General features: G+C 35.3%; 1 protein-coding gene across 1 annotated transcript; it reads right to left on the bottom strand.

Annotated features, from left to right (window-relative positions):
• Positions 1 to 276: 276 nt before the first annotated feature.
• Positions 277 to 2260, bottom strand: LOC100804321 (BAHD acyltransferase DCR). The gene has a single exon (XM_003520879.5). It carries the CDS (start codon positions 2176 to 2178, stop codon positions 775 to 777), a length of 1404 nt encoding a protein of 467 aa, XP_003520927.1. The 5' UTR covers positions 2179 to 2260; the 3' UTR covers positions 277 to 774.
• Positions 2261 to 16297: the final 14037 nt, after the last annotated feature.

Below are 16297 nucleotides of genomic sequence, written 5' to 3'. Positions count from 1 at the left end.
GATTCATGCTGGAAATTATCACAACAATTAATTAAAGCTACACGGCACATGTTTAAATGAAACGAAGCATCTCAAATTTCTTGGCCACTTGGGTGGCCCCTGGCGGTTTAATTTCACATCCAATTCTTTAATTAATCAATTAAATTTATTGATTATATATATTCCCAACGCGCACACATTTATCTCATATTCTTTATCCACAACTATACCCTCAAACAATGAGAGTTCCAATCAACCACAATATTCACACATCGTTATCTTCACTCAATTCTCAAATGAAAATAATAATATAATAATTAAATTATATAAAGGAAAAAGTAACACAGAACGAACACTTTACAAAACAGCTAAACGAAAACTCCAAATTCCAAAAGCCTATTTTGGCTTCAACATATTTTCCTTTTATTTTCCAATTTCCATTTTTCATCATCGTCATCATCATCCATATTATTATTTATTTATTATCATTTCGTCCTAGTATTGGTCACCTGAAAAACCTCCCCGGAATCACGTTCAGAAAACCATTATATCAGTAGGGCCAACCACCGAAACACCCAAACACAGCCTTAGATAAAAAAAACACTGAGACCCCACCCTGCGAACGTTTGACCTTTGACCAACACAAAACGACGCCCACACCCCATGGTACTATTGTCGTGCAATCACCCACCTTCCCTGTCCTTAATTTCATCACCGACTTATATTTTTTTTTCACTCCCTCGTCGAGTTTTCACTATCACTACTACTGTGCAGCAACTTAATGAACAAACTTATTCAAACGACCTGCGTTACGTATTGCATAAACTCCATGTCGTTTTCGAGCCCCGCCATGGTGGCCGGGGCCAAAACGACCTCCAAATCGACGCTGCCGTTTCCCTCTCTCCCTGGAAACGCGGAAATCTTTCCGTCGAACTTGTTCGCTTTCCCACTCCGAATCGCAACAGGTCTACCCCAACCGAAGTCGTTGTCGTACATGGGAAAACGTGGAGAGCTTCCCATGGTGATCATCGCGCCGTCGAAGTTTCCGAGGGGAAACAGCCTCGGCGCGCTCTCCCAATCCTCTATGCCGCGGCGCACCGTAGCGTCATCGTGCGCGACGACGTTACGGTGCAGAAGATCTGCGCAGAAGCGCAGATCGCGCGAGAGGATTTCTCCGACGGTAGCCACCGTCGGGATGCTCTGGATCGCATTGCCGAAGTACAACGCGTCCATCTTTGGCTCTAGACGGTGGCGGCAATTCACCGCCATCCGAAACGTCGACGTTTTTGCTGGGTCGTTGAATTTCCTCGCACGTGTCACCGCTCGCCAGAGCTGAGCTGATAACGACTGAAACGACGAGATCTCGTTTCTTCCGTTACCGTTAATTTTTCCGTTACCGTTAACGATTTTCCAACCGTCGTTTACTTGTTTTCCCATAACTTCCGTTAGTTCGTTGTTGACGGTGTTGTTGGCTCTTTGCTTGAGTTTCTGAATTGCTTCGCGGGAGAAGTGGAAGACGCGTTCCCGGAGTGGCTGGTTTACGTCAAACGTGACGGCGGGGCCGCCGGAGGGGACGGTGAGGACGGCGGCGGAGTTGAAGACGGTGTCGCGAGTAAAGTCCGGTGCTCGGAGGACTTTTTTGGCGGCGCCGCCTTTGGTGACGGCGGCAAAGGTGTTGAAGAAGTGCCAAAACGAGGTGCCGTCGGTGACGGAGTGGTTGACGGTGCAGCCGACGAAAACTCCGTCGGCGAGTTCCGTCACCTGGACGGCGGCGAGGGGTGTGTTGTGGCCGGCGTAGGAGATAGTCATGTCGTAAGCAAAAAACTCCTCCTTGAAGCAAGGGTGAACATCAACGAGGGACGGCGAAACGACGGCGTTTAAAGTTAGGTGTTTTGCTTTAGCATGAATAAAATCAACGCCAGCGTCGTTGCATACAATATTAACGTAACCGTTGGAATCGGTCTCAAACCTTCCCGCGAGAGCGGGAAAGTGAGAGAGCGCGATAGAAAGAGTGTGTTTAAAAGAAAGTATTAAGTCGTCAAAAGAGGAGGGCGGGGCGGTGAGTAACACGCCCTTTTGGATGTAGTGACATGACAACATTGGAAGGTCAGAAACAGAGAGTCTCAAGGGTTTCATGTTTGATTTCTGGTCGGGGTGGATCACGCATTTGGAGACTATGGTGGTGGAAGAGGAAGGCATTTTTGTAAAATTTCTTTTTATTTTTTTTCTCTCTTTTAATGGAAATGAATCAATGCTTGGTTGTGATGGGAGTGAAGTGGTGCAAGGGCTTTTATAGGTGGAGGGTGGGAAGGGAAAGGAGTGGTGTGGCGTTTTCGTTTTTTCTTTTGGAAATTTTTTGCGTTGGGAAGTTGTGTCAGAAAAGATATTGGAGTGAATGTGGTGACGTGGCTCATTATGGCACTTGGGGTGGACACGTGCACTTTCTTTAGGCTGGGGGTCTTCTACATTGAAGAGAGCATGTTATTTTCGTAGTTTGAGCTCTCGTTTTCTTTTCATTTTGTAAGTTATTGAGTATGGCGTTTTACTGTTTTAAAAGGTTTAACTGTACGTTTTATATTTTATTTTCTGTATAATATAAATATGAATGTGAATATTTTATTTGTTCTGAAAATACTGTATATCTATATATCTTATCCTTTAAAAGTATTCTTATCATTGCTAATTGTATAATTAAATTTGTTGTTTTTCAAAATAATTTGGACTAAAGGTACAATAATGCTTTCGTCTGTCTCTTCTCCTATTTCACTACATATAACTTGCCTAATTTATAATATCATAAAATATAAAACTTACAAAATAATTTATATTATTATTATTATTTGAACTAAACATAAATGCTATCTTTAAATGAACTGAGCTATGGACTGTTACTTTATAATATTATAAAACATAGATTCTATTTTTGGTAGCACAAAACAGATTCAATAGAGAACATATTTGAAATTGCTTATAGAAGAAGACGGTCTATTCTTCAATCGGAAATGTGGGCACACTGGATTTGTTGCTAAATAAGCATAAGGAGAAAAACATAAAAAAAATGTCTTATTTTGAAAATTGATGAAGAGGCGAATGAAAATAGATGCATATTCACTGATTCCCAAGTTGAACAAACTTCTGACTCCCTTTGCTCTCACCAAAACCAAAACCAAAACCAAAGCTTGAAGAAACCCCAACCAGCTGCAAGAGGGTCTAAGTCGAATTGTGTATGGTTTCTGAAAACGTACCCAAGTTAATAGTTTTTGTTCGTCTACCTCAAGAGGCTAAAGGCTGACTATGCTACTAACAAAACTTCCAATTCTCTTATAACTAATTAAGGCAGGTAATTAATGAGTAAATATTGGGGAGAGAAAAAAAAAGTTAAGAGAGATGTCTAAGAATATGTTACTTGGTTCTTGAAGTTTATTTGATTTTTCTTTCTTTCTTTCTTTTTTTAAATGGTTGACCGATTGCATGTTGAGTTTTTTTTTTCTTTCTTTTTAGGTGGTCTAGCTTCTTTCTTTCTTTCTTTCTTGATTTCTTGTTAGCACCAATAGGTGCTTTTCAAATTGCTCCAGGGAGTAACACTCACTATATGTTTTAGTTTATTCAACCTCTGCGTCTTTAATCCTAACATCTAAAATTGTGCATGACACCCATAAAAGGAAACTTCAATTCACATGTCCAATTAATGATACTACCATAAGTAAATTTTCCTATATAATTCTTGACTAGCTAATTGGGTCCTTCATCTCTGTAAAGGTCGTATTGAGAATGATTTAAACCTAAACTGATAAGTAAGAGTCATCATCAACAATAATGTTGATATCTCAGTCCATTATATCGTAAATTTAGTAAAGTTAAGATCACTTAAGCCTTAGGGTTATCAATTTTATTTTTAAAACAACTGATATTGTATAAACTGGCAGTAAATATTGTTATATAAAAAATATTTAGTAAATTTTAAAGAGAAGGGTTTTCTAGATGAATAAAATAATATTATATATTTTAACAAAAAATAAAATCATTTTAAAGTATATTATTAGAATTTTTTCTGGTCATCAATATTCTACTTATGGTAATATTAGTGTAAAAAATCAATATTGTGATCAACATGCACACGTAACTGTAAAAATTTTTGTTATTTTCGTTCTAAAATTAAGAGGGGCGTTTTACAATCATATCTTTGAGAAACAAAAATGGCAAGGTGAATAGAAACACCATAAGTTCCACAACATATAAATGTAAAAGACATGTGATGATTTCTGCGATTTCCTAGAAACCCACGTTTTAACATTCATGCTAGTGAAGTTCGCCGAAGTATCTTGCTCTTTTAGCATAGTTACTACAAGCCGCCCAATTTAATTTGTTCAAAAGCAGAAATATACAACATTTGCATATGATAAACGTGAAGGAAATGTTTTATGCTAAGATTTCGAACTTTAATAGTAACTTTGTTTCAGTTGCAATATAATAATAATAATAATAATAATAATAATAATAATAACAGCAACAACCATAAAAGCTCTCACTTTTGTCCCATTCGGAAAACCCATCAACCAAAAAAAACATTAACATTTCCAAACCCATCAACCAAAAAAAACATTAACAATTCCAAATTGCATGGTGCGAAGGTCTCTTTCATTGTATTTTTTTTTAAAGAATTCAGTGTAATTATTTATTTACGGCATATGAAACCATGAAAATTTAACATATGCATGATAGACTTTTTCTAAGAAAAAACCTTCGAACAAGCCTTTGGGAAAAAAAATCCTTCAACACTTGAGGACTGTATATATCCAAACAGATAGAAAAAGAGATAAATAATTAATAAAATTAATAATAACGATATAATGTAATAAAAAGAGTGAGAGATAAAAAAAAATTGAAATGTGTCAATGATGTGTATTTACTATTTAGATTCCAAAAGTTAGGACTGATATTTTTCGGTCATCAAAGAAATAACAAGTTAACAACTAGAATTCGAGCCTTTAATGGAATTATTACATATGTTGTACTGTATTGTCAAATTTCATTGGACTTCAAAGCAAGGGCATAATTTTGCTAAATACTAAAGAAAAACAAGTTGAAATTTCTTCAAGCTAGCATATTCCATCCCTTGTCTCTCTCGCAAACGCATGAACAGTGATACGTAAAAATGGTGGTTTAACCCATACTAGAAAACCTGGCATATGAAAACTTGTGCAAAGTCACGAATTCCATCAATTAAATCTCCAACGTGTCATCTATATACAATAATTAGTTGGGATAGATATAGATAAAACCAAATTCTCAGGAGAGAGAGAGAGAGAGAGGGAGAGTAGAATGTGGACGGCATGGATAAGTAAGGTTCAAAGCCTTGGCCGGAACCGTCCAATGCAACATGGAGTTTGTATAATTAATTAATTCTTGATCCATTGCCTTTCTGATTAAGTAATCCTAAGGATATTTGTGAGACTAAGAACTAATCTATCAATAAAAGAATTTATTTGTGTGAAATTTTACTAAATTAATTTACTTGACAACTTAAAATTCAATTGATAAAATATATTTTGGTAAAAAAGTTACAAAAGTTATATAAATTGTTTTTTTATTTTATATATATATATATATATATATATATCCGTGTTTTTTTAATTATGAGAATTTTTGTAAAATTGATTTACTTTATAAAAGTTTCATATTGAGGAGTTGAAATTATTCTCACCTAGCTAGTTCAATACTCGTCAAATCCACTAGATATCATCTTCTCCTTAGTTTGAGTTACTTCTCTAATATGGGTGAGGTAATTGAAAAGGGACTTTGATGGTAAAGTTACCCTGTATTTGGATTAGGAATTTCAAAATTTCAAAGAATTTAAAATGTCCAGAATTTGAATTGCTTTATTTAGATAAATCAATTCAAATTTGTTTCATTTTAAATTTTTCGTTTGGATAGGGCAATTCAATTTCCTCCACGTGCAAAATTTTGATTTTATATTTTAAATAGATGAAATTATAATATTAAATTTTATAGAAAATAAACGCAATCTAATTTTGAAATATTAATTAAAAAATATTTTCAATTTTAAATAATTTATAAATACAAAATATTGATAATTTTAACTAGGGTTGTTTTGCCTAAACACAATCAATGATGTTTTTAAACCGACATCAATCAAGACTATTTTTCGGTCGACATCAAATATGGTTTTTTTTGTCAAAGTATGCCGGGAATATTTGTCAACTGACGTCAGTCAGGGCTATTTTTTGGCTAATGTTGGTTGAGTCTATTTTTCAGCCAATGTTAGTTAGATTTTTTTACCAACGTCGGCTAGAGTTTGTTTGACCGACACCGACTAGGGTCTTTTCGAACGACATTGACCAAGACTATTTTTAGCCAACGTCGGCCAAAAATATCCTAGCAGGCGTTGACAAAAAATCTACCCAATATCGACTAAAAATAGCTTGGTTGATGCCGACCAATAGAACCTACCCGATGTCGGCTAAAAAACATTATTGGTCAACGTTGGCCGAAAAATCCCTAGTCTAAGTTGGCTAAAAAATAACCTTAACCAATGTCGGAAAAAAACCTTACCCAACATCGGCTATAAAATAGCCTTGGCTGATGTTGGCTAAAAAATAGCTTTGACTGATGTCGACCGAAAAAACTCTAGTGGATGTCGACTTTAAGAACCTAGTCGATGTCGACTAAAAATAGTCATGCCCGATGTCAATCAAAAATACCTAGCTTGTGTTAGAACAAAAAATCCTAGCCAACATCAACCAAAAAACCTAGTTAATGTGGTTAAGAAATAACTATGGTTGATGTTAGCCAGAAAACCCTAGTCGATGTCAGTAAAAAAATCCTAACTGACGTGGTGTGGAAGCAAAGCTTTCCAAGTTTATTTTGATGATGCCAAAGACTCAAGTCAAGAATCAAGAGTCAAACACGTTTTAAGAATCAAAGAGTCGTTCAATTAAGAATCAAAATTCAAGTGAAGATTCAAGAGAAGACTCAAGATATACAAGAACTTCAAGAAAAGCATCAATATAAGTATAAAAAGATTTTTTCAAAAGAAAAGATTGAATAACACAATTTGTCCAAAATAATTTTTCAAAGAAAAATCTTTTACCAAGAGTTTTACTCTCTGGTAATCGATTAGCATAAAACAGTAATCGATTACCAGTAGCCAACATTTTTTTCAAACTGATTTACAAAGCTGTAATCGATTGTCATAATCATGTAATCGATTACCAATGTTTTGAAACGTTAAATTTCAAATTTCAAGAGTCACAACTTGTGATAAAACATTTTCAAATCATTTCAAACTTGTGTAATCGATTACACAATACTTGTAATCGATTACCAATATTTCTAAATGTTTTGATTTTTAAATTTAAACATGAAGTGTCACATTTGTTGATGTGTAATCGATTACACTATAATGATAATCGATTACCAGTGACTTATTTTGAAAAATAAATTACCAAAAGTCACAATTCTTAAAGTGACTAGCTTCTGAAGATTTTTTCAAGAGTCACAACTTTTAAAGTGACTATTTTTCAAGAGAGTCACAACTTTTAAAGTGACTAGTTTTGAAGAAATTGTCAAGAGTCACAACTTTTAACTTGGTTTTTCAAGAGCCATCAAATGGCTATAAATATGTGACCATGACACGAATTTAAGAAGAACTTTCTGATTCATTTCTCAACATCTTTCTAAGAGTTTTTGTTCAATACTTTCTTTATTCAAGAAAAGTTCATTGGCCAAAAACTTGTGTTATTCTTCTTCTTCATTCCTTCTTCCTCTTGCCAAAAGATTCAAAGGACTAACCACCTGAGAATTCTTTTGATTCTTCCTTCTCCCTCTTGCCAAAAGATTTCAAAGGACTAACCGCCTGAGAATTCTTTTGTTTCCCCTTACAAAGATTCAAGGGACTAAATGTCTAAGAATTCTTTGTCTTAACACATTGGAGGGTACATCCTTTGTGGTACAAGTAGAGCGTACATCTACTTGGGTTGTAATACTGAGAACAAGAGAGGGTACATCTCTTGTGGATCAGTTCAAGTGGAGCGTACATCCACTTGGTTGTTCAAAGAGAACAAGGGAGGGTACATCCCTTGTGGATCTTTGCTTGTAAAGGATTTTACAAGGTTAAAGGAAATCTCAAGAACCGGTGGTTGCTTGGGGACTGCATGTAGGCACGAGTTGTTGTTAAGAAAATCTAGTTGACATCAGCCAAAACACCCTAGCTAACATCGGCTAAAAAATAACCCTAGCTGGTATTGGATAAAAATAGCTTTGGCTGATGTTAGCTGGAAAAACCTAGCTGATGTCGGCTAAAAAACCCTAATAGGTGTCTACTCAAAAGTTAGTCATGACTGATGTCAGTAGAAAAAATCTAGCTAACATTGGCCAAAAAAATCATTGGTCAACATCAACTGAAAAACCTGGATGACAACGACCAAAGAGAAATCCTTGGTCGGCGTTAGCAAAAATTTCCCATGACTGACGTTAGTGAGAAAATAACCCTAACCAACATCATCTAAAAAAAATCTTAGCCGATATTGGCAAAAAATAGATTTGGTTGACATCATACAAAAAAATTCTGACCGAAAAAACCTCGGCCAACGTTAGTGAAAAACAACTTATGTCGATATCGGCTGTAAAAACTTTGGTCACCCGTAGTTGTGAGTGTTGAGCGAGAAAGAGTCATGAGCAAAAACGTGAGTTAGAGTGAGCATCCCCGAAAAAAGAATTTCAAATTCTATATTTTTTGAGAGAATTTGAAATCTCACTATTTTAGTCAATCAAAATGATTCATAAAAATACTAAAAATTAATTCTCCTTTCAAATACCTTATCCAAACAAGCTATTTTATCATGAATCATTTTAAATTTCTTGAAAAAATGAATTCTCCTGTTAAATTTTTCCATTCAAACACACTATCAGTGTTTGTTTGAGGTGTGTATAATACAAATAGAATGTAACTTACCTTCTCTTGCGGCGTCCTCTGACTTATAGATGGTGACAATAACCAAGTTGGTAAGTGTCCACGATGCCCACTAAGGATGATTTGCCTAGAGTGGTAATCAGTTGGCTAATGACGACTACTTGTGGGTCTCATAATAATACAGAAGCCCCTCAAGCTTTATGTCTAATTAAGATGAAAGAGCTTGATTGGTGTTGGTACGATAAACCATGTAAACAAATGAGGATTTGGTTTGATGTGGTAACCACGAGGGAACAACATGGCTAACCTGTTTTAAGATCAATTCCCATACAACCGATCTTTAAAGTGATCTCAAATTTCTAGATTAGTTTAAAAGGCACCTTTTTACATCATTTTTTCTTACAACTAATGTAAAAGTTAAAACTTTTACATTGGTTCTGTGAATAACTGATCTAAAAACACTTTTTTTAGATCGATTTTACCTTATAATCGAATTTTACATCGGTTGTTTAACTAACTAGTCTAAAAAGTTTGCTTTTTACACGGTTCTTACACAATCTGATGTTAACAAAATAAACTTTCTACATCTATTTTGGTCATAACCAATCTTAAAAGTATTTTTTTTTAATTTGAGCTGCATTTTTATTCATTTTCCAGAAATAGTTTGCAAAATAGACCATAAGTTCTTGACTAAGAGGAAACAATTTTGGAAATGACTTTAGTACAAATTAAATTTATTCATCTCCATCCTTTATTTAAATACAAAATTAAGAAATTTTAAAGCTTAGGATCTACGCAGTTAAAAAATTTAAAGTGTGCATCAACTAGCCAAAACCATTAAAGGAATTCATAGAAGACATCACATAAGCCATATGAATATGACCACATCCACAAAGAAATTGAGCTAGTTATAATTACAAAGTATGAAATGAGACAAGGCAATAATCATGTGATTGATTATAAGGCCTAAGATGTCAGTCCGAACTATACACAACTTCCTGCTCTCACTACAGAGCATAGGGACCAAAACAAGACAAACTAATGGAGAGGCAACATTAAAGGTTGGCCAGATAGTTAATACCTCTTATTAATCTCTGGTTCTTAAATCATAATGTTGATTGAGCCTTCTGATTCTTAATCATAATATTGAGCAAGCCTTTTGTGCCTTTCTCTTCTTTTTTCTTTAGCTTTGGTGGTTGAAGAACCACTTTGATAGTGGCGTCAAAGACAACTTTCACATTCTGTTATTAACTGGGGCACATGAAAACTTGTGATATAAACAACAACACAAAAAATCACTGCATAAGGGTTAAGTGAGAGAATTACAACTGTTGTGTTTTTGAACTACACTTGATGTAGCCCGTAACAATAAATATGAATTATTATTTATTACTATTATGATACACCCATTCTTTTATCTTATTTTCATCTCTATTTCAAATCACTTTCCTTTTCTTTTCATCCATGTACTTTATGGGGTGTAAATTTATCATTTTCCATAGCAATTATTAAAAGGAAATAATGTTTCTTAATAAGTGTATAGAAGTGGTGTATTACCAAATAGAACAAATAAATTTAAGATAATAAGCGACACAAACTCATTTGGAATTTACATTTCATTTATTTATACCCTTGTAAAATGGGTTAAACTATACACGTGCATGCACGTGCACACGCACACACATACACCCACACACATATGCACGTGCACGCACACGCACACACACTCATTTGGGGTTCACATTTCATTTATTTATATTCTTGTAAAATGGGTTAAACTATACACACAAATGCACCCACGTGTAAGCACACGCACATGCACACACGCACGCACACACACACACACACACACACACACACATATACAAGGGTGCGAACATGTGCTTACACACGGACATGCGCATGCGCTTACACACACTCACTCACATGCGTACACACACAACACACATTTGGGGTTTATATTTCATTTATTTATGCCTTTGTAAAATGGGTTACATAATACACGCATGCGCTCACGCACACATACACACACATTTGGGGTTTACATTTCATTTATCCATACGCTTGTACAAAGGGTTAAAATGTGAACACACGCACACACTCATGCTCATGTTCAAGCGCATGCACATGCTCACGTACATGCACACACACACACACACATTTGGGGTTTACATTGCATTTGTTTATACCCTTGTAAAATGGGTTAAACTGTACACATACGTGCATGCACACACAAATACACGCATTTGCGAGTTTACATTTCATTTATACATACCCTTGTAAAATGGGTTAGATTGTACACCTATGCTCACACACATGCTCACCCTCACACACACGCGCACGCGCAAGCTTATGCTCACACGCACGTGCATGCATATTTCATTTATTTATACCCTTGTGAAATGGGTTAAATTGTACACGAGCACACATGCACACACACACATATTTGGAGTTTACATTTCATTTATTTATACCCTTGTAAAATGGGTTAAATTGTACACGAGCACACACGCATACACACACATATTTGGAGTTTACATTTCATTTATTTATACCCTTGTAAAATGGGTTAAATTGTACATGAACACACATGCATACACGAACATACATGCGCACACAAACACACACACACACACATACAAAAGCGTGCACGCACACACACACACACACACACACATACATGCATGCTCCCCCCTATACACACACTCACGCGCACACACACATGCACCCATCCACCCACACACATGCACGCGCACACCCCCTCCCCCCCACACACACACAAAGAATAGAGTTTGGAACATTTTAGTTTGTCACTCAAACCATGTTATTATGTATTGTGAGATTTTTGAAATCCAAATAGCACAAACTAAATGAGTTGTTATAAAACAAAAATGTCATTAACTTCTTGGAGAGCAAGTTGTTTTGTTCATAGAGTGCCTCATCCTACATGATAGAATACTAAATCATCATTTATACTGGAGGCATCTGTTTCAAAGTCTCATAGAGCTACATATCTAAATTATAGAGACCTTGACATTGAAGTAAATAATAACAATGGCTACACAAGCTACAACCATGCCAACATTTGGGGTCTTAAGTATTTCAAGAACAACTTCAATAGATTGGAAAAAGTGAAGACCAAGGTTAATCCTCTAAACTTCTTTAGAGAAACGAACAGACCATACCTCGACTTATGTCGAAGGGACTCAACATGCAAGTAAAAATCCTTGGAGTTGAAAATGTCTTCATAAAATAATTAAGCTCCTTGGTTATTTTACTTTTATGTAGTATATCTAATGTAACATTTATTAATGAGTAATTATATTTGCACATTCCAATGAATTAGCTATGGACACATACTAATCATTTTCTTATTTCTTTCTTTTTCGCATCATACCATTGATATCATATTTACATTGCTCTTTATTATTATTTTTTTCCTATTTGGGTGTCTATGCCCATGAATTATTTTCCATTCATCAATATAACTTAATTAGTATTATGTGTATATATGAAATTATTTAGATGACTTATGTTGACTGTCATTGCTTAATTAAGTTCGCATATAAGATATTCATATCTAAGAAAAGGAGAGATAAAGTTTTTTTTCCTCAAGAAAATGTAGATGAGATGTGCACACTCGAAAGTACATATTTTCTTATATATGTGCACCTTCAATTTGAACGAAGCATGCACCATAGGGATCTTGTCTCATGTAACCAAAGGAGTATAAACTAAATCCCTTTTCTTACCTCGTCACCAAGGGAGCAAACCGCAAGTGTTAGACCTTGTGGCCTCAATAACTTAAGAGGGATAGGCTTAGAATGCAGAAGAAGCAACAACAATCAATTTAATAATATTCTTTAAACATGCAAGGCAAAATTGATTGTAATAACATAAATGAGATAAGGGAAGAGAGAATGCAAACACAGTTTTATATTGGTTCAGCCACAACCCTGCCTACATCCAGTACTCAAGCAACCCACTTGAGATTTCCATTATCTTTGTAAAAATCCATTTACAACTTCTGAACCACACAAGGACAACCCATCCCTTGTGTTCAGGAATCCTTAAAACTCAAGAGACCCTCGGTTCCTTGATCAATTTCATTGAGTAAGAAGAATGGAAGAAGAATTCTCTCTTTAGAGAAGAATATTACAATGAAGATCCATGGATGAACTCTTATTGGATTTGTAAGTGTTTGCCCAAGAGTTCTTGAGAGAGAATTTGGCAATGAAGTTCTCTTGGAATCTCTCTCATTTTCTTTTGAGAGGATAATACATTTTTGCCAAGCAAAACTCTCTCTCTAATTCGTGCCCAAGTCACCTATTTATAGGCCTTTGATGACCATTCACAAATCCAATGAAAAGATGTGATTGTTGGCATATTTTCTGAAAACTCTCCACTGATAATCGATTACAATGTTTGTGTAATCGATTACACAGTTATAATTTGAAGGGTCATGACTTTTGAATTTGAATTTTAGAAGTTTCGTTGCTGGTAATCAATTACAGACATATGGTAATCGATTACATGTTGAAAATTCAAATTCAAAACCTTTTTCAACAGCTATTTCTCAACCCTGTCTTCTGGTAATCAATTACACTGCCTGGTAATCGATTACCAGAGCCTTGAATGTCTTGAAAGCACTTTGTTTCAATGGAAAGGCTTGATCTTGAGTTAATCTTGAAACAAGACTTTGCTTATTGAAGCAATCTTGTATTAATCTTGAAGCAAATGAGCCTTGTTTGATTCTTCTTTTGACATCATCAAAATCATGTATACATACATTTACAGCAAGCACTACCTAAGCAAGACTATGTTTGGCATCATATTCTCCTCTCAAATAAACTAGGATCATGTTGTGGACCAACCCTTAATCAACATGATAGAAGCATCAACCTCACGTAACAACAACAAAAATAGGAACTTTAACAAAGATAGCATCAACCCACCATAAATCTCAATCCCTAACTTAAAATGCAGCACACAAACAACACAACCCCAAAATCGAAATGCTACAAGCACTCAAATGAGCCATAAATTCGTAATCCATCTCAGAGGTAGAAAGAAACAAAGCAATTTCAGAAACCAAAACCCCAATTTGAAAATGCACAACACACCCAACAAGCTAACAATAATTTAGAGCATCATAAACCCCCTAATCAACATGCAACAACACCCACACAAACCATGAATAGTCCCGAACGCAACTTTCCCCCAAATCAAAACAAACCCCAAAATGCTAAAGCAAAGTGACAAAGAAGAGAAGAGGACATGGAAGCATACGATTTCAAGTGGGTGGGATTTTTGCACATTAAGATTATGGCAAATTTAGGCATAGAAGAAACAAAATGCAAAGAGTAGAGAGGGTTTCAAAGCTGATTGAAAAAGTGTACCTAAAACATCATGAATAGAGAGAAGAGGGTTTCAAAGTTGTGAACGATGACAGGGACGCCAATGTCATCATGACATGGGCCTTCCAGCAGAGTTTAGAGCGGTGGTGTGCAATGTATGGCATGTGGTGTGGAGGTTTTTTGTGGATTGAACAAGCGCAAGCTAGTGTTTTAGGTTTTGTTTGAGAGCCTAGTTTTTAGATCAAATCTATTTTGAGATGATCTAAATACAACTTTCTAGATCAGGTTAAACTAAATATGACATAAAAAGATAAGATTTTACATCATACCAATGTATTATGTATAAATTGATTTAAAAAGTATTTTTTACATCTAATCTAAAAAATACATTTTATTTACAAAAATGTCATCATTACAACAATTATTTTTGAACTGATGTAAAAGGCTGTACAAAATTATGTTTCTTGTAGTAGTGTCATGACCTTTCATTGTAATACGCAACAATCTAGGCACCCCTTGATTGTGCCACATGCCAAGATTTTTGTGGTCTTAAAACAAACATGTCACTTCAATTTTTGCGTCTCTATCATGAGTTTGTAACTCTCAAGATCACCAATTATGTTGAGAAGTTAGAAGGCTTCTGTTGGGCTTTCTGGGTTTCATAAATACTTGGTTGTCATTTTCTCTTCCATTCAATTCCTCTTTCCCACATTTTGTTCAAGATTTTGAGTTTGAGAGTTTTCTGGTGAAGGGTCGAATAGAGTTGGAGAGATATTAGCTTCCCTTTCTTTTTTGTCCTCTTCATTTTCCTTTTTCTACTCTACCTCCGTCATTTGCACTCCTTCTAGGTACATTTGTCATCTTCGGTCTTTGCCATCTTCCTTTTCTTACTTCGTTTCTTCTTTCTACTCCTCTTAAAATGTCTTACTCTATTTTTGGTGGAGATGAGTCTTCAGTTGTCTGTCAAAAGTCTATGTTAGATACAAAATATTTCGGTATTGGGGAAGAGTCAGAATCATCCTCTGGCTCTTTTGTTTGCCTTTTTCATTCTGATGAGGAAACTTTCCAGAACTTGATGAAGGGAACGAAAGTGACCTCTAATGTTAATGTTTTTGTTAGTGATATTAATGCCATCCCTATTGAGTCTAATGAGGATGAAGAAAAATATGTTTTTGACCGTATTTGGGATGAGCCAGATATAGGAGGTGACAATATAGTTGTTGGTGGTGGCGGGTTAGAGAAAATTGTATGGTCTTCTGCCATTAAATCTAAGAAAAAAGGGTAAGGAATAAGAGAAAAATATAAGTCCTAAGAAGCCTAGGGAGAAAAGGAATTAAGTTTCCTCTAGTTACTATCTCTAACTATACTTGGGTGACTGGAGAGGTCGTTGTGTATTCTTCTATCTTTCAACACACTAGCTCAATTGCCGACTTGAAGAGTAAAGTAAGTATAACACATTTCAATGATCTTGACTGGGTCATTGTCGATCATTGTCTTTCCAAAGCGTGGGTTTATCTTAGTGCTGGTAAAGATCAACTTGATTTTACATATACTTATGAGAACATTTTTAATGACTTTTTAGAAATTATTTTGCCCTTTACCGATTTTTAGTGTGGTGTTTTGATCGAGATAAATGTTGCTCCTATGCAACTTCGTCCAAACAGTTAGGCTTTCTTGAAAGCTTTTCTACTCTTTTCTATTACTTAAACATGATTCCCACTATAAAAAAATTGTATTTCTATTGGGTGAAAGCAAGTGATGATGGGAAATTCAGTTAGGTATGCATGATGGGTGCTCATGGATCTTCATTCCCGTTTTTCAGCTAGTCATGGAAAGAAAATTCAAGATACACATTTTTAGAGTTATGTCGAACCTTGCTTACCTTGACCACATTTTTTTATAAATTTGATGGGGAGACTAGGATATTTCATTTTTATTGGAAAGTTGGAGTTTAAAGATTCAAGTCTTGGGCAGATCAACTATTGTCTCCCAAGGAAAGGCAAGATGCAGTCATAATTATGGAATTTCC

Source organism: Glycine max, chromosome 3, assembly GCF_000004515.6.
Source record: "Glycine max cultivar Williams 82 chromosome 3, Glycine_max_v4.0, whole genome shotgun sequence".
Taxonomy (NCBI): domain Eukaryota; kingdom Viridiplantae; phylum Streptophyta; class Magnoliopsida; order Fabales; family Fabaceae; genus Glycine; species Glycine max.
Note: the sequence above shows the minus strand (reverse complement) of the source record. Positions and strands in the feature narration are given on the sequence as shown.

Excerpts from the sequence above, each read along its gene's own strand:
- LOC100804321 (XM_003520879.5), bottom strand. The coding sequence starts at position 2,178 with ATGCCTTCCTCTTCCACCACCATAGTCTCCAAATGCGTGATCCACCCC.